Consider the following 25330-nt stretch of genomic DNA (forward strand, 5'->3'; position numbering starts at 1 on the left):
ACTATAAATAAAAAAACTAAATTAAATAAATCTTGTACAATTATGGATTAAAATATGTTTAACTTTAATGACTTTGCATACAGGACCTGACTCTTGAAATGGTTGCTGAGACCACACGGCCTACACAGGGATGCAATAATAAACAAGACGCCTGCTGCTGCAGCACATAAGACATCCACACAGGGATGTCCAGGGAAGGGGTCTGGCACTCCGCTAGTCTTCTGGTTGCCCTGCTTCATGGGCCCTGCCGTCTGCACAAAACACCAGCCATGTAGCTTCAATAACAGCAAGCAATGCCCATAATTGGCTCTGAGTGGAAAAGAAACCCAACCCAATAACAGCCAAACCTTTAGGGGAGCATTATTAGAAATTGCTGTCATTGGATGCTGGGGAACCGCCGCTCTTTCCGTATGCGGGGATATAATCCGCAGGACCTGGCAGCACGCTGGGCCAGGCAAGCTGTGAGGCGGCAAAGCCCCAAAAGCCCAGCTCAGCCGATAAAAACRTGCTCGCCCGTCACAGCTCCCCAGGGCAGCGCAGCGGGACGGTGCCACTCGGGGCTGCGTGGGTTTTGGAGGGGAGCAGGAGGCAGGAGAGGTGCGGTCCTCCCCCTCGCTCTGCCCCCCCTCGCCGCCTGCCCAGGCAAAAGTCGCCAAAAGCAGCTTTTCTCCCTCAGGAGCCCCTTGGGGGCAAGCGGAGCAGGCAACCCTCTCCTTCTGGCTGATGAGCAGGGATCCAGACMTTTCTCCCACCGCCAGCGGGCTGGAATAGCCTCGACAGTCGTCATTGCTCTCTTGGAAAGACGGGGAATGGGTGCAGATCCAGCACTTGAATTGCACAGCATTTCTGGCTATGCCTGACCAGGTGCAGCAGGAGCTCCCGGAGCTTTTTGGCTCTTAGCTGGCTGCCCGAGCTGTCACCGCGGCTGAGCCCTTACGGTTGCACTGTACCACCTGTGCCTTCCAAAAGGGACAGAAACAAACAAAAAAACCCCACGGAAACTCACTTTTCTTGCCATGGTAAGCCAGAGCGTGGTGTCCCTTAGGCAAGTAACTCTGCAAGAACTAGCTCAAACAAAGCCTGTTTTCCTTAGCATGCGAGTCCTATGGTTCATAGCACCAATGGGAGATGTTCCTGCAGTTTTTCCCTTTTCTGCAGGCCTTTCCCTGTGTCTGATACCTCACATCCTTTCCCTTTCCCTTAGTACTCATGCCTGAGTTCATGGCATCTGGGCATTTCCACCCTTTGGACAAATTCTGCTGAAATAAGTCAGTGGGTTCAAATTACTGGGGAGGGGAGCAAGAAGCAGAGGTTACAGACAGACAGACATATATACATACAGTCAGATAGCATAACCCTCATTTCCTTTGGAAACCAGGCTAAAAAGAAAACAGCAGTCTACTTTTTCAGGCCTTTCTGCTCTTTGTTTCATTTACAGCTACTCCTACTTACTCTGAAAGTTTTGGTAGTTTAAAATAATCTCCATGCTGCATTTAGGAATTTACTTGTTATGCTTTTTTTGAACAGTATTTTTAAAAGGTCTACTGGTTTAAAATATAGCATGTGAATATGATATATTTTTTTTCTCTTTCTACAACTCTCTTCTGGAAGATGTTGACAGAACTTATTATATTGGGATCATGATTACTTAGTAGCTTGACTACAGCTATTTCGCGAGTCAGCTCTGATGTGTTACTTCGAATTAAGACAAGAAGTTTTCTCTTCTTATGTTTTACAGAAAAAGCCATTCCAAAAAGCAATCATTCAATGCGTCAAAAAATTGTTCCTTGAAAACTTGTCTTAACATGATGTATGACTACATTTTGCAAGCTGTTTAGTTACCCATTATTTTTGTTTTATTAGATGTAGTTGACCCTTTGATCTTGCTGAATGAATACTTCTACTGATCCAGAGGCTATGAGTCTAACCCACATGCTTGTTGACATTGTTTTCTTTTGGTTTGGCATTTGCAATCAGGCAAATTCAGTACTAGAGCTTATACCTTTCTGAAGTGTTCTTACAACTGATTCCCTGCAATATTCTCTGTGACACAACAGCTTTCTCCAACTTTTCTCTATGGCTTAGGTCTTAGAGTTTGCAATAGGGTAACACAAGGTTTGCATGTATTTTGGCAATCCACTATCTTTTAGACATGCCTACTTTAGGGTCCTAGACATTGTAGGAAAAAAAAAAAAAAGCCCTAGCAAAGTTTTTTCTGGGCTGTGGCCAGCTTAAAGAAAACACAGAACTTTTGGGATAGAATTCAATGGTTTTGTAAGGAAACTTGAAACATGGTACACCTTTTGACCTGGATTCTTTTAAGCCAAAAGGCAGTGGTGTATATATGATAATGAAGTTCTCCAGTTCCAGTTTACATTTCATTTATGTAGCTTTTACTACTGGGATCAGTGGACACTGACTGCTGTAATATGTCAKGGGTTTGACTGTTGTTGCTCTGATCTCAACTGTAAGACCAGTCCAGTTGACTGATGAGAGCCTGCCTTCACCAGACTGGGCTGAATGTACCTGGGCCAAAATGGAGCTCAGTGAGTGTAAAGTTATGTGAACAGGAGCCAGAGGCCATGGAAACAGGATGGAAAATTTTACACAGCAACTGTAATGTTTTACAACTTGTAAAATAACCCAGGAGCTAGGAAATAATTTTTTAAATTCAAAGTTCAAAGTTTGTGTTCTTTCAAGTCATAGAAGCTATTCTGGATGACCTGCATTTGGTACCTCCTAGCCCCTTTCCCAAGTCAGTGAGACAGGTAGCTCTCATGTTGTTATTATTCATCCCCAAGCAGAGAATAAGAATATCTGTCTGAAATGTATTCCAGTACAAGATGCCTCCTGYGAACTTCTTAAGCACTTAGGGCAGGAATTCTAGTGGTATACAATCTTTGTGAAATTCCTTTGCCTTAGATGCTTTAACTCTAAAATCATGCATATTTTTGGTGCTGYGAAATTCTTTATTTTGAAATGGACACATACAAAAGGAGAAGGAAAATTACAATTGTAGGGCACAGCAGAAGGATGTGAAATTATGAGAGTGCTTTGAATTTTTAATATCACTTAAATTTGTAAGATTGAAGCTCTCTAAAAACCTGTAAGTGGCATAATAATTTCAAATCACTTCATACTGCACATGCCCAGAGCTCYGATAACCTCCACACTGAAATGCTTGTAAGTTTTTTCTTCACACATTCCAATAATGTGAAGTCACTCTGTGCAATGTAGTGTGTGTGATTCATAATTATTGTATCACTTCAGATTTCTCTATGAGCCCTGGCATATGGGAGAGAATTCAAACTTTGTTTCAAACCCAGAGGATCAAAATATATTGGACCGATTAAATCAAATGCTCTAACCAAGAAAACTTAAAGTGATCTTAAAACCTATGATTAAAGAAAAGACAAAAATAAGAAAGAGAGCAGCTCCACAAAGACATCATCTTGGAAAGAAAAAAAAAAGTGAATATACTTTTACTGGCCTAGGAAAGGACAGCTAAGAAGCAGAAATTACAGTCAGATATGTTAAAAGAATAGATATTTCTTTGAGACATGAGAAAATGAGTTGGCAGGATGAACTCATTTACTGTRTACTGTGGTACAAATGGGAATACAGAGAGGCCTTGAACTTGCCCTCATAACAGTCTGCTTACTTACCTAAACACCACTGGGCTCAGAAAACATAGGATGGAAGGGAAGTCCAACCCCTGCTTTTGTAGATAAACATGTTTTAAATCTCCTGGTAAACTGATCAATCACYATCACCTATCTAGTTCTCACTTTGGCCTCTTCTGCAGGTATTAGAAGGCTGATCCAGAATCTCTCTGCTCTAGCGCTTAAAGACCTGTTCCTGATTTCCAGCGTAAAATTATTCATAGCTGTTTGTTCTTGTGACAGTAGTGTCCCTTAGCATACATAGCTCTTCYCCTTCCCTGGTGTTTACAGCCTGCTCCCTTGTCATATATTTCTGGAGCACAATCATGTCCCTTTTTAGCTTTCATTTTCTTGGTTACAGAAGCCAAGCTCTCTTAAGCTACCCTCATAAAATTGCCAGCCCCCTTCCCTGCTAGCAATAGCAGACTTTCTTTGCATTAGCCTTGCTTGTCCATGGGTAACCAGAATATATGCAGTGCTTGAAATAAGTGCTAGACAGGGTTTTGGGAAGCAGTGCTAGTGCTGCCCAATATCTCTGGGAAATAACTCATCTGATAGGTTCTGGGATTGTGTTTAATCTTRAAAACCTCCCCTCTGCATTAGAAAGCACCTTCACATTGTTGCTTGGTCTCACTTTATTCTCACCATGAAAGATGATTTTGCTATTAGCTTTAATCTTGCAAAGTCTGAGTCAGCTTGATTTCTGACAAACCTGACATTGTCCCTAAGCCCTAAGACACACCCTTTGGGATGGCCCATTTTGCTCTTCTCCATAAATTCCTTTTAGGCTTTGTTCTTAATACTAACATCCATTTTGATGTTGCTTTTCACACTGCAAGACAAGGTGTTCCCTAGTCCTGCTACAGTGTTTAGGAAATGAAAGTAACAAGGAGGCCCCAAAGCCCAGGTCAACTGCCCACTCTTCTGGGAACTTGACATGGGAAAGCAATCCCAAGTTGTGCAGGACATTCAATGGCACAKTCAATGACTGCCATGTGGCAAAATGCTCAGAAAGCTTCAAGCTTCTTGGCAAGCCAGCATTTAGGATTAGTAGCTCCACTAGGATGCAATACCTTTTGCTTTCTTCTTTTATTTTTTTTAATTGCACCAGTTCAATGGAATTAGCTCCACAGGGTATCTTGCTAAACTCTGCGTTGGTCTTTGTGGGAAATACTTCACCTTGGAGGGAGCTGTCATAAGGTCAGTGGTATATCTCTGGGAGAACTGAAATCTAGCTGAAATACTGGAGGAACAGAGACACTATAAGGGGATAATGGGATTTTTTTGGCTAATGCCTGGAAGTTGCCACCTGAAAGCAGGCTGTGCTGGGCACTAGGATCCTATGGAGACTGCAGTGTACACGCGGCACCCAGCTGCCGAGGCACTGCTGCGACAGCGAGGATTGTAAGCAGTGATGCTTATTTGCTCTGACTGTCATTTGTGTTCTTCTTTACAGAGAGGTTTCAGCTAAAGGTCAAGGGAGAGCCACTGTGTATTTTTTCTTCAAACAAAATCAATTGAAGGACCTAGAACACAATAAGTTATGTTGCAGGGCTGCACTTGCATGTATTCCCATTGGAGACCTATCAGTGTGAACTAGCACTGTTGGGAAATCTCTCCAGCTACCCCAGCTAATCAATATCTGTTCATTATACTGTCTCTGATGAATATGCGTAAGGAYTGGGTAAGCATGAGTCAGGTGACTAAAAATAACTGCATCTCACATAAGATCAATACTTTTTTCCCCCCCCCCCAGTATTACTTCAGGCAAACTAATGTACTTTTTATCCCCCTCTCTTCTCCCCTCCCGTTGCTCATCGTTGGTAGATCAACATCACTGTAGGAGTGGCTTTATTAAATTAGTAGCACTTAATCTACTGTCATACTGTCAACTTGCAGGGAGTGAACATGCAGACAACAAGTTTTCAAGTGGCCCAGTGAGCTTCAACTGGCTCTCGCCCAGGCAGTTAGCTCAGAGCTGTGCCAAAAGCAGTCTTTATGGGTGCCTGCTAATATCCCTGCACTGAGTATGAAAACCCTATGCTAAAAAAAACTGTTTGAGGGGAATTCATGCCAATTATAGATGTGTTATGACAGATGAAAAGATTATAATTATGCTTGGCTTCCATGCAGAACTACATTAACACATCTATGACATTTAATAACATGGGAGGATAACCACATGCCTCAACAGAGGTTGACTTCCCCCAAAGTTGCTTAGCTTCTTTTTTTTTTTTTTTCCTTCCACCCTCTTCCCCCCAAGAGAAATTAAGAAGTGCTGCATGTGCTTGCGGCTTTTTTGGGAAAAGAAGGAAATGAAAGAAAAAAAGAAAAAAGGAAGGAAAGGAAGAAAAGAAAGAAAGAGAGAAAGTGAGAAAGAAAGTGGGGAAGGGGAAGGGGAAGGGGAAGGGGAAGGGGGAAGGGAAGGGAAGGGAAGGGAAGGGAAGGGAAGGGAAGGGAAGGGAAGGGAAGGGAAGGGAAGGGAGGCAGCACATGAATTAAGAACATGAAGCTAGCAACTGAAAGTCAGTAACAGGTTAATTCAGGTCCTTATTGGGCTGTTTAAGTCAGAGTGATGAAAAACAGCAAACCGAGTAAACACTCTCTCAGTCTCTCAAGCCTTTTGCTAGTGGACCTACAGAGAACATCTTGTAGTCTCTATATGACTCGTGTCTCCCAGTGTATAGACTATATTAAAGCTGTGAGGGTGTTGCAGTGGAAGGTAAGCCCTGTTTTTAGAGCTAAATGGGTTGTAGAAAACTGGCTCTTGATCATGCTTTGAGGGCTGTAAAAGGATATACCTGGTGACAGCTTAGGGAAAGCACTAAATACATCAGAGAACATGTATTACCAGCAAACCAACCATCCACTTTCCTCAGACTTCCAATTCAAATGCTTAGCATTAGTTAATTACCCTTCATATTTCTTTCTTTTTCCACCCCCATATTTGGCTGTTGAGTCCAGTTACCACCATTTTACTGACAAGGAAAAGTGAAGCAACAGAAAAAGGCTCATCGACTGTTGTGAAACAGATTGGCAGGCTGTTTCCAGTCCAGCCAACCTGTTAGAGATGGACTCAGTTGCAAGCAGGTATCCATTCCCACTGAGCTAAACAGGACTGTACACGCACCTAAAGTTCAGCACATACCTAAATGCTTACAGGGATCAAAGCCACAGTGATCAGCATCTTGCAGCACTGAACCCATAAAAAAGCTGAGTTGTCCTTTGCTAGGAAACTCTTGTGTAGAATAATTTAGTATGAATCAAATTCCAGTACACTGACTCATATATGCTTGTAATGTGGCCTTTTTGTCCCCCTGAGCATAGTGCCATGCACAGAAATATCTTATTATGAGACATCTCTCCGTCTGCTTGTTTTCTTTATTGATAAGAAGTGCAGTATGTAGAAAACCATTAGCACGACACCAGGTCAGACTGAACCGAAAGCATTTACCCCAGAAGAATCCTGTCACCRTTCTGCCAGCTGCTCTTGCTGCCTGTTACAATGAAAAACAAAAAGTTCTCTCAAAAAAAAGCATCCTGCCCTGCAAACAGGACTTCAGATCGCCTCCCTCGCCCTGTCCTAGCAGTGTGGAACGAGCAGCATGATGACAAGGATTTGACAACGAATCCTCTGCTGATAAACCCTTATGGCCCTGTCCTAGATCACAGGAAAAGGTCAGCAGGGAGACACATTTGGCCAATGTCCTCACCTTTTCAAAACACAAGAAGGCTTTAACCCAAACACACAGCTTGGTGAACTGTGTGACTCTGGTCTGCAAAGGAGAAGGAAGGCTGATCCGAGCTAGGGCACCAAGCTAGATTTTTACAAGACCCTCCTTGGGTTCTTTTATGTATCCAGTGTGTAAATGACCAATGCCAATCTCATGAGGTTTTTCAAGATGCGCAAGTGACCCAACTCAGTGAGACTGCAGGACTCTGGATTCCCAACTAATGGTGAAAGTTCTGGGGAAATGTGTACAAGCTAGAGAGAAAACAATATTTATACCAAAACAAAGCATCTCTTTTATCTTTTTGATTTTTGGCAAATTAGCAGATCCCTTAAATGTAGTGTGCAGCTCTCAAAATACAAGACACCTTGTGCAAGCTTTGCAAGTGAGTGTGTTTCAATTACCATATGCCTTTCTGTGGAAAGGCTATTGTTGGACTCGGTAAAAATGAACGAGTGAAAGACAAAGCGAAAAAAAGAGAAAGAGAGAAATGTCAGTGACTGATAAATCTTTAATATAAAAATTGTACAAGAATTTTGATACAAATTACAAGAGGTATTTGGACAAAGTATGAGTAAAACTCCATTTATATCCCCAAAACCTTATGCATTTTATGCAAAAGACATACTGTAGGACAGTTACAGTACAGAAAATACAAGAAAAGAAATGTCAAATTAAAAACAAGACTTTTTAATTCCCTCAGACTACTAATGGAAAAAACTTGTTTAGAGTACATACAGTATTTATGAAGCTACCAATGTCACGATTATTAGATCAACATGATGCAGTTTTTCAATCCCCTGGTACAGCTATATTCCGTAGTGCATGCTTTGGTTCTGCAGGCAGGACAGCAGAGCATTCACGTTTTGCTCACACAGAGAACAAACAGTGAAAAAAAAAAAAAGCCTCATCTGTGCAGCCTGGAGAAGGGCCTTTCCGAAAACATCCATACAGCCCTGACCGCTTGCTTTCCCATGTCCGGGGCGCGCACCCCGGCAGCACTTCCCGGCAAAGCCCACGGGAACAAGCTGCGCGCAGCGAGACGGCAGCAAGTTTGCCGTTCTCGAAGCAGCAGCCCCCCTGTGGCAGCCGACACGGCACTGAGCAGAAACAGGAGTTTGCAGCCGGGCGGCAGGACCCTCCCGCGCCCACTGAGAACGGGACTGCAAAGGCATTTTGTGCCTCAGACCGAACCAGTCATCAGACTGCAACAGGCCCCCACATACGTGAGGGTTCGAATCCAGTTTATGCATGCTTAAATTCATGCATGCGCCCCCCCGAGTAAGACTCGGATCTTTCCAGTTCACGGGAACTGGAAGCAGAACAGACGGCTACGCAGACAATTGCCGTGTTGCTCGGCCCGTGTGACTTCCCCAGTCAAAGCTGTTAAAACAACGACCGCGGCAGTGAGCAAGAGCCCTCAGTAAAACAAAGAAACCCCAAACCCCTTCGGTGATGGGTGCAGGCCCCCTACAATGAGATACTCATAGGTACAAACAGGTTGCTGTGACCAGCTTGTGGGTRAGTAAAAGTGTGTGGAGCTTCAGCCAGGGTAAACCCTTAACGTGTTCAGGGTTCAGATCAACTTATCATCTGCACACCTGTTGCACATACATCACACGGGAACACAGAGCACTTTTATAAAGACTGGAGGAGAGGCAGGAGGCGTGAACCGAGAACACGAATGCTGCCTGTTAAGAACAGCCATATTATGGGAAAAGTAGCCCCATGTGACGTTAGGAACCAAAGTTTGCACAAGAAAAAGCAGCATGCTGGATTTTATATTCATAAATAGCTAAATGAGACACACACACACAACAGTGGCCATTTTATTCATCTTGTCACTTTACAAACGGTGACCATTTTCACAGATGGAATGCATAAAAATTTCCAAAACGGAGAACCTCAGGAGGATGTGTTATTTTTCTGAGAGAAGTCTTGGAATAAGAGGAGAAGGGATGGGGGTAGGTGGAGAAAATGGGGAAAAAAATCAAAGCAAAAACTTAAGATTGTACAAGGATTAAAAAAAAACAAACTAATGGAAAAATATATTTGAAAAACAATAAACAAATCAGCCTTAGTTTATACAGCTCAAGTGACCCTATTTACCCCATAAGTCATCAGGTAGACTAAGAAGAATACCCCTAAAATCACAATTCACACAACTACAGTACCGTTTCACAGCTGAGCTGGGGGGGGGGTGCAGCCTGTCCCACCACTGCAAAACTTTAAAAAGCAGGGGAAACGGGGACATCAACTGCTCGTCAAAGCCTTGAGCCCTACGCAGCGATTGCAAAACACGCCCCCACTCAGACACAGACACATGCRTGCACGAGTGCCACTATATCCCCAGAGCCACCGTTCACAGTCTCTTGCATTCCATAACAGAAATGGACAGGTTGTGATTAACTATTGATGAGTTTGCCATCCTAACTGTGCATTATCTTCTGATCATTCTCAACCTTTTGTTTGACAACGGATGCCTTATAAAATCTTTATGYGTCACTTAGCCAGTCTCGCCCTCTTTTTCTTCTCCAGAAATATAATTGCTCTGGATGATTTTTTCCCCATTCCCTAAAATATTTTTTCCAAAGGTTTGAAGGGAATGGCATACGAAATCTGAAGAACATCTGAATAAACCTCTCCGCACATCAGAAATTTGCCCGCTCAAGCTTCTCATGCTATTAAGGGCATAAGGAGAAATATATATATAGGTAAGTGCGCTGAAAATGACATAATTTTGCCCATTTATAACCTTAATTTTAAGGCTCTTTGTTCTAACACTGTTATATGTCTGCCTCTCCCTGTCTCTGTCTCTCACACGCGCGCACATACACACATGCGCACACGCACACACGCATACACAGAAGAAAAGGACCCAAACGGTTTCTTTGATCGGAAAGTGCTCAGTTTACACAAACAGCTTCAAAAACGCTACGGAAAGAAAGGCTGCGAGGCCTGCCCACACCGGTCACCGCAGGTTAGCCAACCTGACCGGCTCCAAAGTCTGCTCCCGCTTCGGACAGCACCACATCCACACGGAGCTGATGGGAGAGCACAAACTGGGCTCAGCCATTACACTTACACGTTACACTGATGCAAATAACCTATTCCCTCCCGCCGCCCAGCCGCAGGAAATTGTCTGTTGGCTTCACCCTTATAGCTTCTAATGTGCTTGGAAGGAAAAGGAGGAAAAAGATCAATGACCTTTGTCTGACTGGTAAAAGGCCTTAGCATATTTATAGTGAGTACTAGCGCCTCTGTTGCAGCAAATATCAAATTACCATGGAGCACTGGAGACAGTATTAGCATCCAGAACCAGCAGATAGGAGCTGCAGCCTGCTAATGCCGTGAATCAATCCAAGGATATAAAAATAATGAACCCCAAAATGGCTGTGTTTAAGTCTACCACTCTTGGGCTTTGTCTGAAACCTGCCTTTGTCTTTTTAGGCATTGCACTAGCCTACGGCAGTGTTCAGCCCACAGCGACCAGCACTTGGGGGCGCAGATGGGATCTGATGTTACAGTCTCAGCATGGAAATGCTACTGACCCTGCAAGGAGAGTACGTTTCAGTTATTTCTCTGGCTACCTGAATTTTCAACAACTTCTCAACAGTCAGTCGGACAGCTCTGATCACAAAACGTAGCACAAAGAAGAGGGGAGGGGTTGCAGGCAGGTATGTTGGCCGTCACGCACTCAGAACGGCTCCAAACCCTCTCCCCAGTCACTGCCCCTTGCCAACCACATCTGTCCTCACTGCCTCACTTGAGAAGCACTTCTGGAGTCTGCACTTTTGGTGGTGCTCTYGTTAATTAAGAAATAAATCAGAAGACAGAAAATTCCTCCTCCTGTGCGGGTAGCAGATCACATCTCAGATGCACTTCCCTAACGCTTTGCAGAGCTCACCCTGACCTCGGTCAGCATGGCACGTGCCCATTGAGGCAGGCAGGCAGGATGCCTGGAATTGGCATTCCCTGTAGCAACCCGAGAGGATGGCAGCGCTCTTAAATTTGCCATGGGGTGGGCTAAACCAGGAAAAAGAGAAGACTGCATCCTTGCTGTCCAGCTTACGCAGCAAGACCTGTAGCAAACGCACACGACTATTTCTAGCAGGCACAGTATGGCTTATGCCAATACGAAGCAATTAGTTGCTACATAAGCAGACAAAAGCGCCGTCGCAGACAGCATTTCTCAGCTGACCTTTTGTTAAGAAGCCATCTTGTTACTGTCTGCCTGATAGCTCGATAGAGCAGCCAGTGGCAGCCTTGGGCTTCCCAAAGACAAATCGAAGCGCTCCAGATGGGACTTCCCTTCACTCACTGCAGAAGYGTGTGTGCGTGTGTGCGTGTGCCAAGGAACGGGGAGGGAAAGCCTGGTTCTTATACTCGATTTCCCCTTCACAGGGGATAAACAGGCAATTACGCATCCTTTTATATTTGATGGCCAAGTGCTGAACTTGAAAGCACACTATTAGTTTGTGTCCCTTCAGGGCCAGTGCAATAAGTAGCCAGGAGAGCTGGGGCTAAGGAAGAGAGGGTGTTGTCTGCTGTTAGTGTGACAGTCTTGTCAGCAGCGTTCACATTACTGGAAGGTAATAAAGTGACAAGTAAGTTATTAGAAAGATATGAGGCGAAATTGAACTGAAGCTTCTTGCTGCTCAGCTCAGTTTTTTTTTTCTTTTCCTGCTTTGTAATGGGCCACTATTTGTTACAAACCAAGCCTTGTCTTGAGATCTTATATAAAAAAAAGAAATATTTATTCTTTGCAGTAAAGGTCACATGAATTTACAACACCACACTTTAAAGGAGAGGAATGGGAAAATAGTTTTATGACAACTACAGCTGCTATTTAAAAAAATACAGTGTCATCATAATGAACAATAATACTGGTTAAAGCCAGAGGACTGGTCAAAAATTTGTCCTTTTTTAACTCCTTGGTGGACAAGAAATGTGTTTTTCTTTCAGTGCTAATGCCAAACACAACAGCATCAGTATTGGGATATACTTGACCAATATCTTGATTAGAAAATCAAAGCTGTCATTCAAGGCCATGGCTTGACTGGGGAAAACAAGCCACATCAAGGCTAGTTAACTACAGACTCAAGATAATATTACTCACATAAAAAAGTTGCTGCTTCACTCTGTTATGGGCCATTTTAAAGGCAGTGATAATGCTGCTTGGCAAGAAGAGACAGAAACCATGGGACTGGAACAGACATGTACTTGGGCAAACATGTAGGTGAAAGGTTTAGGTTATGATGTTGCTCTGTTCATAAAGAAAAAATGGGTATGGAAAAGAGTTCCTTTTTTGTCCCTATGCAAGGGAAAAAAAGCCCAACTCATCATGTAGCGACAGCAGGATATGCTGATGCTTATCTAGCAAAGTAGCACCAGAGTCACTGTTTTGTTGAGTTACTATAGCAGCAAAGTAGTGACATAAGGAAAAAAAATAAAAAGGAACTGACATATACCAGCTGCCATCATGTGTCTGCCACTCACCTTTTCCCCACAGGGAACTCAGCTGCCTCCTTGCCCTTACTACAGACACCTTTCCTTCTTCTTTTTTTTTTTTTTGTGTGAAATAAAAGAAGTAATTCTGTTAATACTACCCAAAGAGGAAAGTTACAAGAACATTCTTGGGACAGAAGAAGGAATAATATTTCTGTTCACATCACTAGCACTTAAAATTTAGAGGAGCATGTGTGTGCTTCTAGATCAAACACTTTTCCTCCCTTCTTCCACTAATGCTTTGAAAACTTCCTGCAGAATTTGAGTACAAATGTATTTCTGAAAAGATGTTCTGTAACCTTGTGTTAGCTGACCTCCCAAATGATCTTGTGAAAAATGGGTCCAATCCAAGCACTTCGATTACAAAATACCAAACTTATTGAAAGACAAACTTTTGGAATTAAATCTCTGGTCTTGTAAATGGTTCCTATCTTTGGAACAGATCAAACCCTGATTCATCATGTTTCTGAGATTTCCCTGTTCCAGATACTCACATAGCGCTTTGTCTTGTTGCTTTGGCACATTCCTAGCCCATATAATTAGCTATGCTAGATCCTTAACTGTGTTAATTAAGTGAGAAGACTAGAACTCAGGGAAAACTCAAGCAGGATCCTGCAGTCCCTCTTCCTGTGAGCTGTACTGGCCCCCATCAGCGGAGATGCTGACCTCCCCAGGCAGCTATTTTACTGTTTAGAACCTGACTTGACTCTTTTTCCTAAACAGTTCCTTTTTGGGGGATGGAATGGGAAGGGCATAGGTGAAGGAAAGCTTACGAACTTCTGGAATAGGCAGAGAAGGTACACTTTCATTTGAAAGAGAGAGGGAGAGTGAAAGATGGAAAGAGAGACAGAAAAAGAAAGAAAGAAGGAGGGAAGAAAAACTGAAACAGAAAAAGGCATGGAGGGAGGGAGGAAGGGAAAGAAAATGCACCGAAGTTGACTCACAGCAAATGTGGTACACAATTTTTGCTGTGTAACGTATCTACAGATCCCTGGAAAATGGACACATTTTATGAGCTGAGTCATGAAAAGCCATTTAGGGATCTTTCAGAGCAAAGTGTAAGTGTTAATAAGCTTTTTAATCTGTACCTTCCATATTTCATGAAATTCAATTGTGATTCAGTGACTGAATCTGGAGTGTCACCTGGACAAACACTTTGTGTGCAACACTACAGTGTCACCGTGGTGCCAGTTACAGTTTAAGAGTTGACTGACTTTTGCATTATAAAGCTCTTCTGTGAAGCTGCAGCTAGAGACAGAGTTAACATTTCAGCCATTACAATATTTATTTGGTTGAGCTAAAAATGGACTAAATATCGTAAGGTGTACAGAAATACTTATGTCTTGAATTAGCTTTTTACAAAGACCAGCTAATTAGTCCTCACAGCAGCACCCTTATGGGGTACGATCGTATTATTATTACTAGCCATTTTTCAACAGATGCAGAACATGAAGAGGTGATGTGATCTGTCCAAGACTAAGCAGTGAGAAGGGGCCACCAGTGATATTAAAGCTCAGTTAATGGTTCCCATTCTTGTGCTTTGATTTTGCTGTTTTCCTTCCAAGTTGTTAGGTACAGGTTTTCAAAAGAAACCTAGTGTCTAACTGATATCACACACTTTCCTGAAAAAAAAAAAAATCTCCAAAGCAAAGAAAAAAGCTGAACAACCTCCAGACAAGTAATTCTGTTTCTAAAGGAGATGCAGTATGCAATGTGGACAAAGCCTGTTTGATATCTACAGAAAAAATGCATCTATTCTGAATGAACGAAATGGTAAAATGACCTAGAGAGCCTGTCCACTATGTCTATAGGAACCAAATCCAGAGAAGCAAACACCACGTGAAATGAAGAGTCTCTGCATGCCTCCTCTTCTCTTCCCCAAAGTCAATCTAGTTCTTGTGAAAGGGTATAGACTGACAGGTTTGGGAACTGAAGGCTAGCCATAGGATTATGACAGCATGAGCAATTGCACAACATTTCTCTTGTCACCACAACATTGCAGCCGTGCCCTGCACCACACAAATGAAAGACTCAGTCTTTCTGCTTACTGTATTCTGGGTCACTGCTGAGATCACTCAGAGGTGCTGGCTATTGTGTTACTTTTGGTCATTAAAACCAAACTTCTTCCATATAACCCTCTTTTGAGATATTTCAGAAATTTTCAAGTGACACAAATCCTATCACAATTCTGGTAAATTCAGGAACAATTCTGATAAATACAGACTCTCAGAGAGAGTATGGTAAGTATGAAAGTGGGAAACAACATTAAATTTAATGAAACTTTATGTGTAATCCTAAAACCAGAATATTCTGACATTAATGTCATGAGTACTGAAGAAACCAGGTGATTTGCCTACAAATAGAAATGGGCAATAATCTGTCCATGATAAACTTTTCTTACTTTTTAGGGTATTTCCTAGAGGGCTTGAGCACAATCTGAATGAAGTTCAGGATGCCATAAAAGTAGGACTGCAGAACTTCTAACAGTTTTTTTGAGGTTTGTCCCTGCTCCTTTACTTTTTATAATGTCCTGTTTCATTTTGTGTAATAAACAGATTTTTTTCTATGTAATTCATCTGCTGAATTTATCTGCTGATGATGTTTAAGTTTCCAAACAAGTTTACCAAAACCATTTGACCTTTAACTGAAACAGAGTAAAATGAGAATGCAGAACAGTGATTCATTCAGTGAAGAATTATTTATATACCTCAAATGTGTTTTTCATTAAAAAACATATTTATTTATGCCATACATACTTCAAAACAGTGTTTTTTTCTGTAGATATCATTCAGTTACTGTTGTTTTGTTTTTTATACTTTCCATCTTGCTTGGTTCCTAATAGCTTGGGAGGGGGACAGGAGTGCAGTACAGATAACACTACAAAGGTCCATGTGTTTTAGAAGAATGCACCTTTACTGTTCTAATTTCCCTCTCTCACAAACACACTGGCTTACACAACATAAAACAAAGCAAAGCAGATCTCTCCACTCAATTTAACAACGCAAACTAGTTGAGACTTTCAGGAAAAATAAAGAAGATGAAAGAAAAAAATACAACAAAACTGCTTAACTTCTTGCTATAAACTTTCTTTTTGTTAAACCAGAAGGTAAGTTTTCCTTATAATTTCTGTGGAATCAACAAACGATTTCATCAGTGTGAAGAGTCAAAAAGTGATCAGAAGCTTGTACCCTATGGGAGCATATTGAGAATTTCTTAAGAATTTTTTTTCTCTTATTTTCTACAACTGGAAATACTGATTTATTAGCTATTGATTCCTAATTTTGGAGAAAAGAATACTGAAATGCATAATAAATCCAAAAAAGAGGAAATCCATATAAACAGTTTCCTCTAGAAAATGTAACAGGAATAACTACTCAAGTGGACATACAGGTAAAAATGATCAAAATGCACAACAAATAAAACAATGAGAAGCTGAAACAAAGGAGCATTTCTGACTCTTGACTAAAAAAAAATGTTCTGGGTCAGTACATACAGAAAACGAACACATTCTCACTGAACGAGTATTGTATTGTATGCTGAAATATCCCTTTTTTTTTTTTTTTTTTTTGAGGAAAAAAAGTCTACAACACACACCCTAATGGTTTTGGCTATAGGCTGAACTTAAGTAAATATCATCATTCAGTCAGTATGTTGTGGTAACTTAGGCTGCCAGTGTGGTTTACCAGCTCAAGCAACATGTGTAAACACCGGAAACAAAAAAGATTCAGACAGCCTCTCTTTCTCCCTTTCTCAATTGCTTGCTCCTTCTCCCCCTGCCTCTCCCGCTCATACTCGCGCTCTCTCTCTCTCTCAAACTTTCGTTCTTTTCTGACAAACCATGTGGGTGAAACACAAAACATTAACAAAACTAGAGATCCTTTTTCTGGCCTCTAATTTAACCAAGGGGAAAGTTACCCAATAAAAAGTCCAGCATATGTTTTCAGAGCTTCTAAGTGCTTCTGCCATTAACTTTTTTTGATTGCTTCTATAAAACATGCCTTAATCATACTACAGCACTTTCCATTGCAAATAAGACAACTTTACAGAACAACAGAGTTATTAACATTATTTCCCTGTTCCTTTTTTTTAAACACCGCAAAAATCCAGGCCATAGTAAGGAGCACGCAAAATTATATCCATCTTTGTTCTGTGACAAGTAGTATCAGCATCTCTATCCCCAAATATTATCCATGTTCAACAAAAGAAAAGTTTCCACTGATCCAGATGACACAATTCTGTTTTTTTCTTCTAAGTAATGTAGTATATAAGGAATAAGGATGCACTATTTTTTCTAATAATAATTGGCACTTGAAAAAAGCACCAAGAATTCTGTATTTCACTTTACCCCTTCTCCCACCCCCGGTGTTTTTTTCTATAGTCCAAAAACTCCAACTGTGGTTATGGTGAATAAGTAAGTACATTTTCTTTTTTCAAAACGTGTGCAAAGTTGGCACTTTTGTATTAACACTAAACACTAATACTCTTTGTTTGGCATTCATGCCCTCATACTGACCAGACCACTTTTATCTAAGTGTATTTTTTTAAAGACACTTACTGAAAATATGGCAATATTTTAAGGAAAAAAAAAGCATGGATATTATTACACATCCCCTTGTAGTGTACGAAAAAGTGCATGACTGGATTTATGTAATAGTACAAGACAAAAAAACTGTATCAGACTAGGTACTGTAAAGCATGCCAGCACCTCTGTATTACTTATATCTAGCAGGTAGTTAAAACAAGACCGTGGTTCTTTTAAAAATGTGCATTAAAGCTAACATAAATGAGTAGAACTAGCCAGCGAACTATTTTTCCTGCTTACCTAACAGCTGAATGTAACTGTAAAAATTAAGCAAAAAAATAAGAGTTAAACCACAATCAATACAATTGTTTTACATCATAGGCCTGTCAAGGCTCAATATATATATACAAGTGTAACAGCCATGCTTAGTAGAACGTTATCCCCATCTTAGTAGAACGTTATCCCCATCTTAGTAGAACATTATCCCCATCTTAGTAGAACGTTATCCCCAATCTTAGGTTATCCCCAATCTTTAAAGACACAAAGACAACTAAGTAGATAATTTTTTTTCTTTTTGTTTCTTTGCTTTTTTTGTTGCTTTTTTTTTTTTTTTTTTGCAGGCAATAGTCATGGGTAGAACAAATTGTCTCTTTGGAGATGACCAAGAACTTTATAACAGAACTAGGGACAATTGCAAGTTTTCTGTGGGTCTGGTTTTTGTTTTTGCTTGCTTTTTTTCATGAAGGGTATTTCACCCCAGATTTAAGATCCCACCTTTTTGTTTTTATCCCCAGAAAACGAAAAAAAAAAATCTAACAATCAACAAAGGGAAAAAAGCACCTGGTGTTTCTTTCTTTTGTTAAAAAAGAAAAAAAAAGATTATATATATATGTATATTTATATATATATATATATATATCAAGAGAGACTGTATATGGCAGTTCAGATGTGGTAGGCCCTCTGTGAGAGCTGGCATTATGCCGTGTCCATCCTTAACTAATCTACGGAAGTGAAGGGAATGTTTTTATGCAGGTTAGGATTCTGACTGTGCCGGTTTCGGCTGCGGACAGAGGAGAACATCATGTTGCACCCAGGGACTTTGCATTTGTGCATCTCTCGCAAGTGCACTGTTTTATAGTGCACTCTGAGGGTCCCCTTGTTGCTGTACATTTTGTGGCAAATGTTACACATTATCCCACCGTTGCTCACCGAAACACTGTTGAACATGAGGGATCCGGGGACATCGGTGCCCATACCTACAGCTAAGGCGGGGGCATCTGCTTTGTGGGCAGATTCCCCGCTGTCACTTGCCCCATCGACGTCGTCCAGGAGAATGCCCTCGTCGCTGCCTGCATCAGATTCTCTCGAGGAATGGATACTGCTGCTGGACTGGATGCTGGAGGTGGTGCTCAGGTCCAGGACCATGTAGTCCTCTGACATGCCCCTGCCGTACCCATTCATGTGGGAATCCTCAGTACCGGCAGGCGAGGAGGTGTCTTCCCGTATGTCAAGCCCCATCTGATGCTGAGCGCCGTAGATCTTCACCAAAAATTCATCACGGAGGTCTTTGCTAAGAGAGGGCTGTGAGGAGTCCAGGCCCATGTCATCCAGTTCTTTGGTCAACAGTTTACGGTGCAGGTTTATGTTAGCACTGTGTCTGGGAAAGGAAGAGGGAAGGGAAGAAAGGAAGAATGTACAGTATTTTTGATTAAACATACAGTTGCCAAGCACCAGACCCAAATTCTGATTTAGCAATGACTTACAATTATTTATAATTTGTCCCCTATCCACGTTCCTTGAACAATTCTATTTCTTTATAAAAGAACAATTTGCAACATTAAAACAAAACAAAACAAGCAAAATAACCCCCCCCGACTCCCTTTCAGTTTCAGCTACTGTTCCTCAACATTGGTCCCCAGCAGCGGCTACAGCCCTGGTGTTTGAGATTTACAAAATCGACTTGAATAACAGAAAATAGGAAATGCTATTCTTGGTCCCTGAATCCCTGCTGATCTTCCTAAAAGTCTTGCTTCAGAAGAAGATATTATTAACATGTAGAATATCTGTGTGAGTTTGTATATAAATATATATATACACTTGTATATTTATACATTCATACATACATATATAAGTATAAAATATACATATATATGTATTCACACAACTGTATAAGTGAAATACAGGAAGAGAAAAATATTAACATGACTGAATGATAGCTAGTTAGAGGTCCTGATTCTGATGATATAATTCTGTTATAAAGGTGTTCAGAATCAGGCCAAACAGAGATGGAAAAGACTTGAGGGGGTTAGGAGAACAAGTCTCTGAAATCCACATAMGAGTTTCTGAAAATCTCAGACAAAGTCACTGGTTCCATCCTTCTGGGAGAGTACTGTTGCTCTTCACTATACTCTTCCCAGTGCTGTATCTAATGCAGTGCTAAATGCCTGATTGAAGTGGTGTAATTTCCAATAAAAAAATACTAATGACAATACCGAATTTTGCCCCAAATCAGTCAAAACACTTAAGCAGGGGCTTTGGCTTAGATATGTCTTGAAGTCACTGAGTGCTCAAGAGGCACTGGAAAAGCTGTCACTGACGTCAGTGGTCTTTGGACCAGATCCCAAGAGCTGCAAGTCAAAACATTCTCAAGTGTTTTACAGGATCAGGGCCTTTGTTCTCAAGAATTAAAGCTCTACATTTGCAAATAAAACTTAAGCCTTTGGGTTAGTAGCTGTGTAATACAGCCTATTATTTTAAATACTGCATTCTACTCTCCACTTTTGACATTGGCCTTTATTTATCCATTGCAGTAGAACCTCACTGATTTGCAGTAGTGTCAGGAAAATCCTCTTTGAACAACTGCATTTTCTGAATTAACGATGAAACCAACAAACATGACAGACATCAAAGACCTCTGGACACAGAACATGCTCTTTTTGTCAAAGTGTTTAAAGATGAAAAATCAGTATAAAGTTTTCGATATTAGAAAACTTTAGGGTTCAGTATTCTGAATGTGTACCATTGCTGAGGAAAAGGAGGACAAATACTTATTTTCTTTGGAGGGTGACTGGATTTTCAAATCAGTGACAAAAGAATTAGCGAAGTTCTACTGCATAACATTTTTTGCAAGCTAAGGACCCAAACCCGCAATTTACAACATGCAGACTCACCAGTCTGTCTGCCCATTATAAATTGCAGATCAGAGCCCAAATGTAGGAGGGGAAAGAAAGAGGGCGGGGAGGGGGAAGAGAGAGAGAGAGAGAGAGAGAGAATTTTAACACAGGAATACTTTAATTTACAAAAAGTACTAGGTATAAAATTGGCACAGGAAGACATAACATTGATCAAATGTTTTACAGACATTCATGTCCTACAGTAACAAAAAAGGGAGAAGGAAAACAATAGCTTTTAGCAATATTTCCTTATTGGAAGCTTTTGTTTAAGAACCCCCTTGAAACATACCTCTCAACCAGCTGAAGTTCCAACCATGGTACAGCAATACAATGCGGACAAACAAGGAAAATGCAAATGTAGGAAGATTAAAGTGATGTGGGGTTAATTTCTGTAATTTTCTATCACTTATTTTGTGATGCATCTATCTGTTGCACATAATTTAGAGTAATAAGTAAAGATAATAGCAATAGCAACAATCTGGCCCACTCACTGGGCCTGACATTGGCCTYGGCAAGTGCAGGTAACTGTCCTTTGACGTAAAACTGCTACTGAACTGCAATTTAATCCAATCATGTCTGCTCAGGATGCAATTATTGGGGTGGGGGGCATCTAAAATGGAGGATTTCTATCCTAACGAGAGACAGTTGAGAGGTATGGGCAAGGGCATAAAAAAGTGGAGAGCATTCCTTGTTTTTCTCCCACATGGGAAACACTCCTTTCACACAAGCAAGTAAAGCATTGTTGCTTTTTGAGGCGCAGAAGTGTAATTATGCATATCCCCACACTGCACTTATGAAGGCTGAGCTTACCTTGTGATAAGATCAGCTTTCTAATCTTTTGCTAAATTGAGATCACAAAAGAGAGAGAGAGAAGAGAGAAGAAGAAAAGAGAGAAAGAAAGAGGAGAGAAAGAGAGAGAGAGAAAGAGAACAAATTCACATTCCAATCCAGACATATCTGGTTAAAAAAAAAGACAAAAGAAAATAATATCTGAAACCAATAAAATACAGACTTTAAATAAAGTCTTGACCATGAAATTGTTTTTTGTCAGCTGTAATCTCACTTACACTGTTGTCCTGATGGATACTGACTCAACCACACAATATGAGAAACATAAACCAAATTAATCAAAGCAAATTCACAGCATCCTCATCATCATCCACAAATGAGTTCTGAACAGATGCATGCAGTGTGCACATACATGAATGATAAACAGCAGTCCTGGCAGCCCCTCTTTCCGTAGAGCTGCTCCTTGCCTTCCTGGTGGCAGATGGCATACGCTCCAACCAAAGTTGCTAAGTACTGTACAGGAAATGCTTATTGTGATGGCCTGTCCACGCTGACCAGAGTTATTACATAAGCATAAAAGCACAGTTGTGCTTATCATCATAACGCTAACTGTAAACTACTCATAGAGTGCTTGTGTGTTTACTTCTTATCGTTTCTCCAGCTTCACTCCCCCTGCTCCCTGCCCCGACCCACCCCAATTTCACACTGAAGAGAATACAGGAATTTGCTGCCATGCAGAAACCAGTCAGGAGAGCTGCAACTGTCTGTTGCCTCTCACACATTCACGCTTGCTATTTCCCTGGTTTGCTGCTGAGAGAAACAGTGGCCAGGCACGCAGCGAAAATAACGTCAACATTCATTGAATGAAGAGATAAGAATAAATTACCGCGGTTAAAGAGGGGCCACTGAGCCCCAGATGGACAGAGGCCATTCTGAGAAAGACCAGCAAAAGGATGAAACCCCTGCTGATGCTCTGATAAGGAGAGATGCCTCCCTTATTCAATTCTCACTTGCAGCAGTGGCAATCAGTAATCTAATTAAAGTATGTACCAGCCCATAATATCTGTCAGGCAAACGATGTGCAGAAATGTGTGGACAAGTTCTGGCACTCTGCTCAGTAGTGTCCCTTTTCCGCTGTCAGCAGTACTGTTGGATTCTCCTAATATAATTACATTGACTTTTATTCAATTAAGTGCCATTCCTAGCCTTAAAAAAAAGCTACTTTATCAATTGATTCAGGTGTAATGCAATAATAAAGATGAACTCATGGCAGTGCATTAGCTCTGCTGTTCATAACTTCTGAACATAGGTTCATTCATAGCAGTCGATTTCCATTATGCAACCACAGTTCAAAAGAATTGATTCTTTTACATTCATTTCTTAATCTATTTCACTTGTGTTTAATACTTTCCCTAAATATCACATGCAAAAAAATTCTGGTAGGGATGAGAGGCGTGCATTGTGAGAAAAAGTTCATTTATTTGGGCACTGCATATTTGAAATGTTAAGATAAAACCAAAGTCACACTTTGTCAGAATTAAGAATACTGTGTGCCAAAATTACTAGCCACTCAGGTTTCCAGTAGCTGAAGGATAAGTGGGTTAGGAGGGAAGGAAAGTGTGATTTTACAGACTCACAAGTCTGCAATGCATAGGGCCTGGTATTGCAGCCTTTTGCCGTCTGCTATGCAACTAAACGTAGCAATGCGCACTGAGGCTCAGGCTGAGGACCACAGACAAGGGGCTGCTTGAGCAGTGCCCTGCACAAAGACTGCTATTTTGGGGGATGACAGCAGCATTCCTGGGGTTTCTGGGGTAAAGACAATGGGGGAGTCCACTGTAGGAATGTGCCCATTCATGTGAGGACTGCTGCAAATAGTGGGTCCATAAACAAAAACAGAGTAAAGAAAGAAGAGTATGGATGAAGGCAGAGTAGAAAGAGAAACAGTATCCTGAATGGGGCAGAGAAGTTTAAAAAGGGAGATGTTCCAGAAAAAGCAGGCACTGGTAAATGACAAATAGAATCTGGCTGAATTTAGGGGCAGAAATTAGCAACTTGAAAGCTATAGAGAATATTATTCAAGTGGAAAGGCAGAAGAGTATGTGGCAGACACGGTACTTCGATCCAACAGGTTCAACAGCAATCTGAGAGACAAAAGAAGAGAATAAAAAAAAGCACTAAAAATATTGGCCAAGCCTTTACTGTCTTGTATCTTGATAACCGTAACTATTTCTTTGGTTCCCTCATCCTATGCCGTTCTTCCTTGATTTTTTCATGGAAAACAGTACTTATTCAACTGATTTACACTGCTGAGAAGGTTACCAGGCCCATTTCTGCATACCATATCGAAATATTTTATCCTAACCTTCTGCAACTCTTCCTCATCTGCTCAGCCGCTCCCAAATCCTAGCAAGTGCCCTATGAGCTCCCAGCCATTGTCAGCCTTGTTGTCATCTGTCCACCTGCTCATCCCCATGGCACCTGCAGCTTCTTTCTTCAGCTCTTCTGCTCATTGTGATTTTCACCACCACCGCCCCTTCCTCCCTTGAATACCACTGCCAGGACTCTGCAAATGTTGTCAGGTAAGCTGAGGCACAGCTTCAGTGTGATGACTTATGCCAGAGCATGAACCCTACCATCAAACAGGTGGAAAATCAGGAAGCAAGACGTATCAAAGCCAGCTGAGGTCCAGCTTGCCACGGCTACATTATTCCTCATACTTGAGCTAGCTAATTTAAAGCCATCTCTGGTGCCCTGCACACTGAAGTTGTTACTGTATCTGTGGGGGAAAAGCTTAAAGTACTTAAACAAATGGCAGAAGTACACATATGTATAGAAAACATATACACATTTGACCTAATAAAATCCTTTGAATGTATCTGGATTTCTTAGACCACTTATTTGTATACCATCTACTCAAATGAGATTTGATCCTGGCAATATAAACATTGCATAAAGGGAACTGGAGAATGAAGTCTTCAAGACAGAAATACGAGGTCAAAGAGCTTAATTAAAGGCAGATCTCGTTCAACTCCAGTGACCAGATCTACCCATCCTAGGTAACACAGGACCATGAGGAAAGTTACTTCTGAGAAATTAGAATAATACATGCCAAAGAATGCCCAAACATCTGTTTAGTTCTGTATTACACGTCATTTGCCCTTAAAAATGAGCAGAATATTTCTCCAAGATGTTTTCAGATGCAGTTTGCTGTGACAAGAAAGTTTTAGTGAAGTCTCGCTTAATTTAGGAAGCTTGGAATGCTTGACTTTTCATATAATTAACATTCTTCTTCCATGTTACTACTCATGAATTAGTCATATGATGGGCAGAAGTGTGTGGACAAGTTCTCACCAGGGGGAAGCTCAGCTTTCTGAATTCAGTGATCTTAAGAATGAATCAGTGCTGCAAAAGATGATAATGATAATGATGATACACGTGAAATCTGCGTTTGCTGCCAAGTGACCAGCGTATCAAACCTCCCAGTTCACCAGCGCCTTTTCAGGCTGGAATTTTGGTAGCGGCGCAATGCTACAGTGACCACAGGAGCTCTCTGGCTGCAGGTGTGATGCTGCCGGAGGTGGTATTTTCTTTCTGTTCTTAAGTTCACAGAAATACTCTTCTATAACTACAATTCACTGTTGGTTCCACCCCACCTACTACTAGCAAGCTTCTCTTGTGAGAGATGCACTATGCATCAACAAAAGAAGGGGATTATAAGCCTAGGAAATACGGTCAATTAAATGTACATGCCATTTACACAGCTCATAAATCCAGACTGGGTTCTCTTCAGCAGTTTCTTTCTACACCTGTCAATGAATCTGATTTTGTTAATTTACTATCCATTTGTTGGAAAGAAAAATGTAATGACTGTTTTATTTTAGTTTATTTTTATTTAGTCATTCTTTTTATTTCTTTTTGAAGTGACTGAGGGGGAATTTATCA

At 41.2% G+C, this 25330-nt stretch overlaps 1 protein-coding gene across 1 annotated transcript in view; it reads right to left on the reverse strand.

The window, feature by feature from the left end:
* Window positions 1–18419: 18419 nt before the first annotated feature.
* The window catches only part of BNC2 (basonuclin 2), a 240558-nt gene continuing 233647 nt past the window's right edge, over window positions 18420–25330 (reverse strand). The window contains exon 6 of the mRNA XM_026073542.1: window positions 18420–19080. Within this exon, the coding sequence (XP_025929327.1) occupies window positions 18420–19080 (661 nt within the window). The remainder of the gene's footprint in view (window positions 19081–25330) is intronic.

Source organism: Apteryx rowi, unplaced genomic scaffold (genome assembly GCF_003343035.1).
Source record: "Apteryx rowi isolate R43461 unplaced genomic scaffold, aptRow1 scaffold_37, whole genome shotgun sequence".
NCBI classification, from domain to species: domain Eukaryota; kingdom Metazoa; phylum Chordata; class Aves; order Apterygiformes; family Apterygidae; genus Apteryx; species Apteryx rowi.